At 33.7% G+C, this 14753-nt stretch overlaps 1 protein-coding gene across 1 annotated transcript; it reads left to right on the forward strand.

The window, feature by feature from the left end:
• The first annotated feature begins 3708 nt into the window (after positions 1-3708).
• Positions 3709-14700, forward strand: LOC111627996 (m-AAA protease-interacting protein 1, mitochondrial-like). The gene is made up of 5 exons (XM_023371710.1): positions 3709-4076; positions 9600-9671; positions 13984-14107; positions 14187-14328; positions 14431-14700. The coding sequence occupies exons 1-5, from the start codon at positions 3723-3725 to the stop codon at positions 14510-14512; spliced, it is 774 nt and encodes a 257-aa protein (XP_023227478.1). The 5' UTR covers positions 3709-3722; the 3' UTR covers positions 14513-14700.
• Positions 14701-14753: the final 53 nt, after the last annotated feature.

Below are 14753 nucleotides of genomic sequence, written 5' to 3' on the forward strand. Positions count from 1 at the left end.
CAGTTGATTGGTTTTATATTCATAAATTGATTTGGATGTTGATGGTATGTTCACATGTACGTGTATATACAGTGGTACCTCAGGATACGAAATTAATTCGTTCCGAAACTGAGATCGTATCATGAAAATGTCGTAAGGTGAATCATTTTTCCCCATACGATTACATGTAAAACCAAAAAATTCGTTCCAACACAAAAAACACACTCAAATTGAAGCTAAGTTGTACATTAAAAAAATAATAAATATAGTAAGGAAAACACTGAAAAATGCATTTTGTATTTGTAAATGTATAAATAACCATAATAGAATAATAATTGATTTAAAAAATGTAGTTTTATTTGAACTTTAACTTTGAGGATAGACGACGGTGGAGGTGTAAACTGGTGGCGGAGGAGAGGGAGAAGGGAAATGATACTAAAACTTAACTTACATAACATAATGTAACAATAACTTAAAAATAACTTAGAAAAGATTAAAAAAATGAGTGTTGTTTTATATATTTTTTTTTAATTTTTATTCACTGCTTTTTGCTTTCTTTCCTTCACTTCCACCAGCACTTTCACTGGATAGAGGTCGCTTGGTAAAATATCTAACCAAAGAGGTTTGGCTTTGCCTACTTTTTAAAATTTTTCTAAAATGACTTAGGCAAATGTCATTACTCTGAGCAGCAATACGGCCAGTGTGAATCTTTTTGGGATGTTTCTTTACAATAAAATCAGCCACTTTCTGATAATACCTCAAGATTTCCTTTATCGAGCGAGATCCTTCCACAACGAAGAAAACGCGCCGACTGAGACCAACGAACAGAAGTGAATAAAAAATGGCACCGCAAACTAATGTAACGTCATATGGTGAGTTTTTGTTCGTATCGTGGAGCAAAAATATGTTCGAATTTCATGTCGTATCCTGAAAATTTCGTATGCTGGGGCGTTCGTATCCTGAGGTACCACTGTATCAAGAATTTCAGCTCGTATCAATAACTTCGTACAGAAAATATATTTTAAAAATATAGCCAACCAGATATAATATTTTTGTCATTCCGAATTACGACTTTGTTCCTCGAACTCATCTATGCTGCTAATCCTGTCGTAGGTTAGGCCCACTCATAACAGACAAAACCAATACTGGGTGTATACTTCACAATGCATTTAATCCTTGCACAAAATTCTTTTCGAAAACATCTCTTGTCAACAATAATAAATACAGATTTATCACATTTTGAATAATTTGTAAAATCTGTTAGTTTAAAACTGTTATCTTCACTTTGAAAAACTTAGATGATCTCTAAATTTGCAAATATCTTCCTCTTCGTCTTCCTAATTTTTGTAATAATTAATATAAATGCTAAAATAGTGTGGTAGAGATTACAGGGCGGTCTGAATTTATTTGTCGTCTACTAACATCTCATTAGTAAGTGGTTAATGAATAAATTAAGATCATCCCGTAATCTCACACACGCTATTATAGTGTTTATATTTATTATTACAGTGAAAGTGGCTTTGTGTTTACTTGCATTTTTGACTTTCGGTTGACAGTAATTTATACTTAAATGATTCTTCATAACTAATATACTACCAGATTTCAGCATAACATTACAGTTCATACACCACGCCAATCTACAATCTTTGCCATGCATCGCTTACATTTAAATGTGGGAGTTAAAATTAACGTAAAAATCAGCAGAAATTTCTACTTTCAGTTTTTGACAGACAATACAAAAAAAAATTATTTTGACCCATTTATGCCTGTTTTTTTAATAAAACTAGTAAAAATACGCATACTGTTAAAGGCCAAATAGAATTATTGCATAATATAATACATATTTCACATCGAGGAACAATTTTTAATTTTTCACCAACCGAATCCAAATAGAATGAGAAAGATCTTTTCAATTTTCAAACAGTTTGCACACATTTCTTGTTTTATTTGGATTTTGCATAATAGGATTTCTACTGTAAATAGTGTGAAAATACATTGTTCTGTTTATATATGCTTAAAACCAAATAAGCTGGACAAAGTAGGAAAGAAGAGATTGATACGCCACCCCATACTGAAAGGTGTATGTCTGTCAGAAAAATTGTTATTCAAATTGAATTCTGTGATGTTCACAGAATTGGTCAATAAGGTGTCCAGCTGCTGCAGAAATTCCTTTTGTCATGTCTGACACACTCCCAAAGAATCTGCATGTTCTTCATTAGAGAGAGATTTTTGCATATTGCCAAGTCTAGAGAATTTAAATCGGGGATAATACACTGCATCTTTGGCTTTTACCAATGCAGACCTGTTAATCCAGGACCGAATACTCGTGGCCAGGTAGACGAAACCACGACACCAGTAGTCGGTTGTTGGTTTGTGCCTGGCCGTGGAATTTTCTGGATTGTCTTCACGTTTGTAACTCCTAAAAGGGCCAGTTTTCCACGAAAGATCTCTCCTCTGCGGATTGCCACTCACATCACGTTGCCACGTACCAATGAAACCAGACCAAACCAAATATTTGTTTCGGCTTGTCAAACTCTTCTGGAGTGCCAAATGTTCTTATAAACACAACTCATTCCTGAATTTTTAACTTTCCTGGCAACAATTTAAAACTGTGTGTGGCGCCATATGTTACTATATGTTATTATTAAAAACTTTTCGCCATTTTACAATAATTAAAAAGATAAAGCTTAATTTTGAGGTTAGGGATGGGTTTTATTTTTAAAAAATTGTAATAACGAGAAAATCTTCGTGAAGTCTATTTTTTGTTTAAATCACTGGTATAAATGTGTGAAGATACCGAATTCGAACCCTGATCCTCTAAAGCGGCAAACTCGTAAACAAATGAAATAATTTGACTTCGTCCAAAAGAATATTAAGACATGACATTATTATTTACATTTTTGTACTTTTAGTCAATTAAAAAATAAAATGTTAACAAAGATAATTATGGTAAAAGCTTAACAGGACAATGGCCGATCGGTTAGGGTGGCAGCCTACCGCTCTAGTGAGCCCGGATGAGTCGAGAAGCACCAGAAATTTTTCGGGGAATGGTCCCTCTGGATATATCGAGCCCCGTCCCTTTGTGGGCCTGGTGAATTCGTACTGGACTCGATAAAAAGGCCGCCTTAGTGCCCATGGGGCGGAAAGAATACACAAAAAATTCTAATATGATAACAGCCGGCAATGATATAAAAGCAATAACCCATAGATTATCGTTTAGACGTCAGCCGATTGCTCTCAAGGTCCGGGTTCGAATTTCTCATAATTTATCGCAAGAAATTTGGATTGGGGGAGTTGTTCTATTTCCTCATCCATGCCGAGTAGATAAAACTACGGAACGCTATTTGCGCCTTACTAGCGGGATGCCTGGTGGAGTTTTTCGGGTTTTCTTCTAGTCACGTGTATTACTTAAATAGCCAGTTTCCTATATAAAAGCTTCGCGAAATGAACATCACCCATTTGTCGCATCGCTTCACCTCATCGATCCGTCCTACTATAATTCTGCCTGTCCCTAAATGGGCAAAATTTCAACCATACCATACAACCCATATCTTGCTTTAAAAAGTTAATCGAGGATGACGATAAAAGTAAAATTCCATGTAATATTAATTTATTTAAACTTCAAATTCTTCAAAATATAAATGACGCAAACACTTTAAAATTAAAATAATAAAATTAATTTTTTTTTTTAAATTACGACGAGAAGCAAACTTTTGACTCCAGAGGGCAGGCAAGTAACCAAGATGGCGGTCGTCCTTAGATGTCACACGGCGGATCGTTTGTTTACGATTATCAAAAAGTTCAAAATCCAACACGCTAGAACACTTATTCACATCAAGAATGACTTATTTTCCAATCGCCAAGTGTATAAATTGATAAGGAGCGGCGGAATGTGTTCGTTAGACAAGGAGAAAATTCGTTGGTGCTCGAAGGATTCAAAAGAGGAGGAAACATCAAAAAATCTAATGGAATTCCCTCCGGTCGTTTGGCCGGGTTTGTTTATGTCCATTAAAAACTGGATTCTGACTAAACTCATTATTCAGCCCTACTTCGAACCAGAATTTGATCAGCCCAGTTTCCTTAAAGGTGCTAAACAGGTGCTAAGTTTTAGGTTAATATCTCCTTCTCAGCTTTAACGGGCCTTTAATACGTGTGATGAGAATAAGTTGTTGTCCAGTAGTCTTGTATGAGAAAAACATAAACAAATCTCTCTTCTTTTGTAAATTACCGAAATGTACGTGGTACGAATAGAGTAATGCCGAGTCATAAAACGGTATTTATGCAAAATAGAACTTGTTCTGTTAATGGTTTGGCCCATTTGGTAGTGTCCAGAGACAGAGGTGTGAATTAAGAAGGGGTGTGGTGTTTCGCCGCAATCAGGTGAAATGTGATGAGCGGTAGGGGAGGTCCTGACAAGATTAGCATTTTGTTTCTGTCCGGTTGGCCTGACGGTTCTGGTTTCGAGTAATCCTCTCAACTGTGGAGTACTCAAAGTTATCTAGTTTGGGCTGGTACAATTGCATCTCCGAACGGTTGGGAATCGGAGCTGTAGACCTTACTCATAGGAGCCAAAATGTCAAAGGAACCATGCCTCTATGTGCGACTCTTGGTGAGATGCTGCTCCCAAAATTGGCCTACTTCTGGGTTGCAAGTGATCGGGAATTGTGTCGGTTTGCTAAGACATTCATTTCATTATTTAGCCCATGCAACTATGCCAGCTTTGAGTAGCCTACGTGACCGTTTGTGGAGTATTTGATATTATATAGTTTTAGGGGGTGTGGGGCTCACCCATGTTAGCAGCACTTGCACCAAAGTGCACAACTATGTGTGTAGAGTGGAGGTCAAGGCAAGCCATAGCGAGTCTTGACTGATGCAAGCATGGAAAACAGGCAGTGTACTGGTTTGTGATAATAACTGACTAGAGACAATTATCTCACAAAGGGTTGCATGTATGGGTATGGTTCCTTTGACTTTATCCCTTGTACAGGAAGGGGTCTATAATTCTGTGGATGGCATATCCCTTATTCAGAGTTTACATCTTATTATGACTTTCCCCCATCCTTCTGCTGAGATGCAAGTGACAGTGAGCACCAAAGCCACAACTACATGTGTAGAGTAGAGGTCAAGGCAAACGACAGTGAGTCTTGACTGATGCAGTGTATGGAGAATAGGCAATAGTACACAAAAGTGTCCTTTCCCACTCTAAATTGCCCCAGAACCACCACCGCTCATCACACTTCACTTAATTACCCCTAAGTAATTAAAAGTATAATAGACACTCTTTCCTTAACTCATATGGAGACACACACACACACACACACACGCGCGATCTTTACCTCTAATAGAGATTATCAGCATCCTAGAATTATTGTAGGCCCTCCATGAGTGAGCAAGCATCACAATTACTATATGGTACAACTTAAAAATTTGGCTCTCTCAACCAGCAGACACATACATAGTTTATTTAGACAGACTCAGCTTTTGAGAGGGTGAGCTGGGAATATTTTAATGTTATTTTACTAACAAAAAATAAAAACTTAAACTGCATTTTACTTACTATATTTTCATAGCATTCCCTAAAGGGTTGATCAAGAAAAAAGTGGCTTTCCTGTGCACAACACCCTGCAAGCTTCAGTCTTCTGAGAAACATCATATGGGCAAGGCTTAGCACACCAGGAACACTTGCCCAAACTTTTACTCTGGGACCTGCTGAAATTATGTATTACATCCATACCTGATAATCTTGCACCATTTCTATCTATCCATACCTATTTTGCTTCTTCCACATTCATGACTCTTCACACACACTTTTTCTCTTTCACTCTTCCACTTGCTCAGCCCATCTTTTCCTTGGTTTTCCACACCCTCTCCTTCCCTCCACATTCCCCAACATACAACTTATTACACACCTCATCTTTCGACATTCTTTCTATGTGGTCAAACGAATGCAGACATCTTTGACACACTTTCTCAATTGCATTCTCTGCATCAACACATCTTCGTTACTCACCAGATCTCTCCTTGTCACACCACACTTCAGATATCTCGTCTCAGCTGCAATCACTGAGCTCTTATGTTTCATTCTCTACACCCATGCTTCACAACCATACAACAGAGTTGGGAGGACCACACTCTTGTACACAGCCATACTTGCCTTCTTCAGAAACATATTCTTACAAACCAGTTGCCCTGTGCACTCAACCACTTTCATACAAGCACTCACTCACCTTCTAATCTCCCTGACTATTCTGCCATTTCTTTCAAAGCTGTTCTAAACTCCCTAACCTAACCTGCTCTATCGTCACACCATTCAGCTATATCTTGCATTCAATCAGCTCATCTCTTTCAAATGCTAAAACTTTTGTTTTCTCTCCACTTATTCTCAATGCCATTTTTACTCAGCTCTCATTCAACTTCAATGTAAGATACTGCAGTTCACTTTGGCGTTCAGCCAGTAGAACAGTAAACTGCATTTTATTAATAAAGAAATATTCTATGTACTTCATTTGTTGAAAAATGGCAAAGGGGATACACTCTACTTGGGTTCCATACATACTTTGTGGCTTTTCCCTGCCTATAATTATATAACTTCATTCAAAGATATATATTTCATCCTTGGATTTTTACATTTTTACAAGAATCTGGTTCCAGAAAGAGTTTTTAATCAATTTACATAATTATAATCAAGGAAGAACCAGTATTAATTGTGTTCCTATGATTAGAAAGGATATAAGAAGACAGCAAATTTTATACGTATTTACTCTTCAGTTTGTATTATATCAATATTTTAAATATATAGGGCATCTGAAAAGTTATTGTGCAGTGAGAAATTTGTCGTGACATTATACATATGATAATGCTTACAAGACATATTTCCCATGTTTTCACTTTGCAGTAAACGGCATTACTGCATGCTCACAGATGTTCCAAGTTTTTGGAAGACTTCTTTGCCGATCTCATAATCTCTCGTGGAATATGGCCCAATATGTCTCCGGACCACACTTCTTCGGATTTTGGGGTCTGTGGGGCACATTTTCATCATTTAGTATAGGAGAAACTGTACTTAAAACTTCACTTTTGTTAAAACCTTACTTAAAATAATTTTTTGGACAAACTATACCGTACATTTCATCCTTGGATTTTTAAATTTTGCCAGTCATGAATCATATTTTAATTACTTTACAATTCTAGCTAATTATCTGCTTTGTACATTTACTTATCATGTCCTGACAAAGACATTAATAGTTAAATTATTTTTAATGTTATTGAATCATTTTCACGAAAGATAATTCTTAATGCCTATTAAGCATCTAATTAAGAATAAATATTGTTTTTAATTTGATTTGCTAAGTTCTAAAGTAAAGTTATTGTTGAATTAAAAAGTTGAAAGTATTTAGATGAAAATTTTAGTAAATTTTAATTAATTGTTGCGTTGGAAAGAAGCATTTTAAGCGGAGAGCTGTTGTAATAATTAGTAACTTTTGAACCACAGATATATAGAGTTTTATATGCAATAATTATAATTTATCACATTTATTAAATTGTTATAAACATAAAATTATTTACTTTAAACATTATTTTGCACTTCACACTTAGTTTTTTTTATGAAAATTATTTTTTAAAAAGTAGCAAAAAAAAAAAATCACTTCTTTAGGTATTTTTCTAATGGTAAAGCTTACAAGATAGCTTGTGTTTAGTTGCATGTGGATTTGGCAAGATATCGGAAGCATTCCACAGGAAACTGTCTATGCGAACATAACACTATCAAGCAGTTGTTTTGGATTTGGCAAGATATCGGAAGCATTCCACAGGAAACTGTCTATGCGAACATAACACTATCAAGCAGTTGTTTTACATTATTACTTGCAGGTTGTGAACTGTTCTTTCCATTTCATCCTGTAGGTGTTCAGTTAAGTTGACGTTTGGAATTTGGGCAGGGTATTGAATTAAACAGAATTTTATGTTATGTTATGAATTATTTTATGACAGTACTTGCATGACATGTCACATTATCCTGAATGAGTCTATAGCTGAGAGAAGTACGTGAACAGTAAGAATATGTTTATGCTTCAAATGTTTGTGATATGGAGACCTAATGAATGTAAACAAACATTCCCCCCACACCATTATACTATCATTACTAGTCTACATTATTGACATCATGCCAGATGGATCTATAGTCTCGTGCTGCTTACACCAAATTCTGACATTGTCATCAACAATATGAGAGATTGGTACTCGCTGGACCAGATGATATAGATCCGATGCTGATAACTGAATGCTGATTGAAGTCTTTTTGGCTGACAGTATTTAATTGTCTGATATGGATAAATACTGTTTGAGACAAACTGACAAGTTGTACATTTAGAGATGTGTTTTGCATGCTACTGCTATATAGAACTGAATGACAAAGCCTTTGTATTCCCTTTTTCCATTGATCTCATCTTTATTTCTCAAGCTATTTTTGTTCAAGAACTGCTAGCAACTAGATATTTCTTATTTGTCATGCTATTCCTGTATGCCCTAGTATACACGAATAGCCCAGATCACTATATCTGAAATACTGGAGCCAGCACACCTAATACTAAAAATTACTTCATTCTCAAATTTGCTCAAGTCACGTCTTACTCATTCTTCTCTTACAATGAACTGAGTCACTAGATGTCTGTCTGTTTCTTCCATTCATACCCACATGACATATTGTCTATGAAAGCATCCTACATCTATGCTCAAAGAGGTATAACTAATAGAGTATATTATACTGAATTGTCATTCAGTATATACAGGGTGTCATGCTAAAAAGTAGCCCTGGTCTGGTTTAAGTCTCTGGCACTAATGTATTGCATGGATTGAGCAAAACCACATCAGTTGTGATGTCCTGTATTGTGCAAATCTACAGAAACCAAGGGATATAAATTGGCACAGTTTGTTTTTTGTCCGAACACAAAGTAAGAATTAAGTCGAAGCTCTAGAAGTCAATAATATTGTTTCAGAAAATCATCTGTGATGATCGCTTGCCACTACCATAGCAGCGACATTACCACTGGAATAAAAAAGAATTAAAAATTTGTGCACGCTCGTACTAGCAACCTTGAACATTGTCATTTTGACCCACTATATCTCAAAAACAAAATCATAAACCTTTGACTTTTATTACATATTTAATTTCCTCATTTTGTAATATGTAAAAAGATAAAGTTTAATAAAAATTGACCGACTAAACTTTGAGAACAAGCTCAGTTCTATAAGCAACATAGAAGAGGCTTCACTAATGTTCTGCCTCAAGCAAACTATTGTTTAACCAAGAAAAAATATTGATTCTTATTGCTCTATAAAGTAATAATTTTGTATAATTTGTGTTCATTCATTCATTTTTTGCTAGTTAATGAATTAATTCTTAGCATTAACTTGCGTTTTTTGTAAAAATGTATGCAGTTTTGTATATCGTGTTTAAATAGGACCAATAACTTTGTTTTAAACGTGTCATTATTCAACAATATATTTAAATTTTAATACAATTTTATGCTTTTTAACAACTTCAGAAAGTTTATTCAAAACAATAACATATGAGTTATACTTATTATTCAATAATAATAATAATATTTTTTTTTAATTTTTAGGCACTTGTACATGTATCTAATCTACTCGCCAAAGGTGATATCGATGCTCTAAAAGGACTAATTACTAGTGAGGTAATTATTAATCGTTAATTTTATTATTATTATTATTTCATTGATTAATTGATGTACAGATGTGAATCAAGTAAGAATTCGTTAAATTATTGTACAGTCGACCCCACTATAATTACAGTCCCTATAATTACGATTCCTATAAAACTACGAAAAAATATACGTATTTTGGAAATGTTGAGTCGGATTAGTGTAGAATCGATTAATTTTATGGAAGAAAACCTTTCAATCAGCCGTAGTCCATAAACTTGACACATGTTGGGCTGTGATTGGAACGACTTGTAAGAAATCGGATTCCTAATAAATTGGAACGTATCTATATCTTATAGGGGGGTCGACTGTATTATCAATGACACGAAAATAAATAAATTGCTTTATTTTTGTTTCAAAAAACCACTTACAATGATAGAACAGTAGACATTTATATCTGTATACTTACAATGATATAAAATATTTCAGTCAACCATTTATTATTTTTATCAAATGTCTAAGAAGAAAAAAAGCATCTGTCAAATGATACCAGTAGATTTTAACAAATTAACTTTTAGGTATACAATATAAAGAACACTTGAAATTTTGGAAGATTTAACTTGCGGCAAACTACCCAAAACTCTGCCAGTTGAGTAATATAATCGTCGTTTATCAAAATTCTTGGCAGCCGCTATGTCACGTTAGCTTGGCCAACAGAATTTTGGACCGCTTTCCCAAATAACAATTTGATTCCATCATCCGGTAGTTGCTTTTTCTGTCTTTAAAATTTGATGGTGACGATAATAGTTATATCCAATTAATGATCATCTTCCTTTATTTTTAATGTTTCAACCTATCCAAAATGGTGTATACATGAAGAAAATGGTTTTATTTATAACTGAAATCATGTTTTGGATCATAACTATTGAAAAGTTAAATTAATTGGATATTTTTAAAATAAATTCTGTATTTATGGTATTTTATCCTATTTACTTTGGTAAAATAGTAAACTAAGATTGTTCTGTACTAAATTTTAATACAGTATATTAAAAGCACTATGAAATTAGAAACATCTAATCCAGATATCATATGCTTCAATCCATGTGGATTATCACATATTCGCTGTCATGATGCAATGGTTATACTGTAATTTTTACATATTTTGGCAATGATGATGTGTGTTAAGTTATATAAAATACAGGGTGTTCGAAGAATTACTGTTTAGTGAGAAATTTGTAATGACATTAAAGTTATATGTACGGCACCGCATACAAGATCTGTACGTTCTGGGTTTCCACTTTGTGGTAGATAGCATTACTGCTTGCTCACAGATGTACCAGGTTTTGGAAGACTTATTTGACAATCATGTGGAATCTGGCCCACTAGGACTCCAAGCCAGGATTTTAGGCCTCTACGGGATATAAGCTCTTTTCTACAGTTAGTTATTTATTCTTGTAAATATTCTTGTTTTTTTTTTTTTTTGTATGGATTAATGCTTCCTGTATAGCCCAAGCTGACTAATTGTACAGACTTATCACACCTTGTAAGTTAAGCAATGAGATGTATTCAGAGATCCAGTGTGATTTATTAGTATTGGAAATGCATTTCAGACTGATGAGAGACTGTTATTACACATTACAGAGTTTAAAAAATAAAGCAAAAAGGTCATCTTTAGTTTCAATTTTGTTCATTATTATTTTGAATTAAATTGAATTCAATTACACTAACATTAACTAATAAGTATTGTATTGGGTTGGCCAATAAGTTTGTGTAGTTTTTGCCGATAGATAAAGTTAGATGCTCTGAAAAGCAATTATTAGATGCTCTGAAAAGCAATTATTATTAGATGCTCTGAATTAGCAATTATTAGTAGTATTAATCTTGAAAACACGTGTTTGACAAGCAACATTTTGCCGACACTTGTCAAAAATAAAGCTTGACGGTTAGTTTCATTTTGTGTGTTTGTCAGTATTTGAAGGATGAGTGAACAAAACATACATTATCGACACACTGTGATTTTTTTTTTTTATTTTAAAAAAAGGCAAAAATGCAGTGCAAACTTGCAAAAAAAAATATGAGAGATGTATAGTAAGGATACTGTGAAAGAAAGTGTGTGCCAGAAGTGATTTGCAAGATTTTATTTCAGAGATTTTTCCATTCAAGATGCATCATGATCAGGTCAGCCAATTGAGTAAACAGCGATTAAATAAAAGAATTAAGTCAACAATAATCCGTGCCATATGACGCAAGAGATTGCAGATATTCTTCAAATATTGAAATTGAGCTTGGTAAATCATCTGCTTCAACTTGGATACGTCAAGTTGAATGTTTGGGTTCCACACAAACATAGTGAAGCCAATTGTATCACTTATATTTCCATCTGCATTTCTTCAAAAAATGTGAGGAAAGTGACTGAAGCAAATAGTAACAGGGATGAAAAGTGGATTGTTTACATCAACATCAATCGCAAAAGATCGTGGGAGAAGCACACCAAACCATTGCAAATCACTTCAGAAGCTGGACTTCATCTAAGCAATCTATTTGGTGGAATTGGAAGGGTGTTTTGTTTTACAAACTGCTTCTGAAAAACAAAATGATCAATTCTGACGTATACTGTTACCAACTGGACAAATTAAATGCAACGATTCAGAAGAAGCATTCATAACTGGTGAATTTAAAGGATTTCATCTTCCACCATGTTAACGCCTGGCCACATACATCATTGCAAACCCAGCAAAAATTGTTGGAGCTTGGCTGGGATGTTGTACAGTACTTCATCCTCCATATTCACCTGACCTTGCTCCTTCTGATTATCATTTATTTTGCTTCCTTCAAAATTCTTTAAATCTTTGCACTTCATTTTTGATGATGACATAAAACAACACTTGGAACAGTTTTTTGCCAAAAAAAAACTGGAAGTTTTTTAAAAGAGGTATTATGAAGCTTCCCAAAAGAGGGCAAAAACTACTCAATATAAACAGTGAATATTATTGAATAAAATTTTTATTTTTCATAAAAAAAAATGTTTTTTATTTTTCACCTTAAACAAACACATGGACTTATTGGCCAATCCAATAATTATTAGTTAATATTAGTATGAGATAGCAGTATAAACTCCTGCCTTTAGAAAAATTATCTTATAATAGTTAGCCAAACTATAGTTCTGAATAATCCAGAAATTAATATGATTATTATAGAATATTTGGGCTTGGTTGTTTATGTATACGTACAATGATTTGTTAATAGAAATGAAACAGAAAAAACAATATTTTAACTCTTGCAATGACGACTTCTAAACTGTGCACTGGTAATTATCTTGCTTTTGACAGCTGTCCTGAAGATACATGTATACGGCAGGATGGGTTATACAAAGATCTTATTTTTATTCTTGCAATTTTCTGCGGGTTATCTGCATGAAATTACATTATATAGAAAAACTGAAATTTAAATTTATTTTATTTAAATAGAAACAGTATAAATAATTAACATAGAGAATCATAGAAATTCTCTCTTATATGAATCTACATGTTCTCCTAATATGAAACTCTCTTTTTTTTTCAAGCATATAAATAGATTACATGAATTTAAATGAATTTTGTAAAATAAATTTACAAAATTCAGACTATATGATAAACTCTAATACAGTAGAACCTCGAAAACTCGGCCTAATATGGACCGAAGGGTGGCCGAGTTTGTGAAAATGCCGGGTTATCGGGAATGGGGTTAAAAAAATAAGTACGAGTGTTTCCTCAGAAAATACTGTACTGTGCTTGTATGTATTGTTTACTTGAGAATATAACAGAGAAGAAACTGCCCAAATATCCTTAAACAAAGGAAAAGTACGTTCTTTATGAAGGCATAGAGCCTTTACTACATGAAAATGAAAATTAATGAATACACTGTGTACAGTAATTTACCTGATAAGACAGACCCCAGAAAAATACTTTATGAGAGATTTATACTTTTATAAAGCTGTCTATAATGAAAATTAATTAACTAAGGATGTTTTTGCTTTGCCAGGGTGTGGCCGAGTTATCCGGAGTGCCGGGTTATCGAGAGCCGAGTTTTCGAGGTTCTACTGTATATAAACTGTGTATGCGCTGAAATATTGAGAGATTCAGTTTAATTGTGAACCGTGTTCTTTGGAGTATGCCAATGGTCCAATCCAATGGTTCCGAAACTATGAACCCAAGACCAAATCTTGCCTGTGGTCTTGTTAATTCATCCACAAAAGTATTTCACATATCACTTATAAATGATAGAAATGATCCTACTGTTTATATATATATATAATAGCATGATAGCATGAATGATTACAACATAATATACATCATTTATGTTCCAGGCACTTTCTGAAATACAAAGAAGTTACACCATTATGAATTTAAAACAGCGACAAGACTTACAAATAAAACTGGAAGAAATCTTCTTCAGTTTTATCTATCAGATTGGTATTATTATGGAAGACGGTGAGAAATTTGAATCCTTATATATAAAATTTTGCAATTTTCATAGAGAAATGTTAACCACTATTTGAAACTTTAATAGATTCAAAGAAACGTTATGTCGAAATCACTGTTGTCTGTCACTGTATACACGGAATAGAAGATTATCAAGACGATGTTACTCTAAGCGGAATAAAGTCCAACTTAACACAGAATATCGAAAAAGTTACGGTTTGTAATTACAGGTAAGTTTTAGATAAAATTATAATGTCGTAAATAGTAATTACAGACAATTTGGGCGGGTAACAAATTATAGAATTCTCTAGAATCAAAAAAATCGTTTGCAGATTTATTCGAGAATTCACCAAAGGAGTCGAGGACAGCTGGATAATCAACAAGTTAAATCACTTCAAACTTAAACAGCTATAAACATTTAGATAAGTTCACTATGGAGATTAAAACGAACTTGTACATAAGATATTAAAAGTAATGAATTGATGCTTGTGCAAATTATTATTTTAAACGTGTGTTTTCTTCGACTCTAAACTACACAATTTAGAAATTATAAAGTTAATGTATTGAATATGATAGGACATAGTGTTTAAATTTATTTTGGAAATGTTATAAAAATTTTTCAATAAAATGAAATTTTTCAATAAAAAAGTAGAAT

Source organism: Centruroides sculpturatus, unplaced genomic scaffold (assembly GCF_000671375.1).
Source record: "Centruroides sculpturatus isolate CEXI.00-Female unplaced genomic scaffold, Cexi_2.0 scaffold1, whole genome shotgun sequence".
Taxonomy (NCBI): Eukaryota; Metazoa; Arthropoda; class Arachnida; order Scorpiones; family Buthidae; genus Centruroides; species Centruroides sculpturatus.

Coding starts and splice junctions, on each gene's coding strand:
- LOC111627996 (XM_023371710.1), top strand. CDS start 3,723: ATGGCGGTCGTCCTTAGATGTCACACGGCGGATCGTTTGTTTACGATT. Junction 4,077..9,599: donor TCCTTAAAGGTGCTAAACAG/GTGCTAAGTTTT, acceptor TTTAATTTTTAG/GCACTTGTACATGTATCTAA. Junction 14,329..14,430: donor GTTACGGTTTGTAATTACAG/GTAAGTTTTAGA, acceptor AATCGTTTGCAG/ATTTATTCGAGAATTCACCA.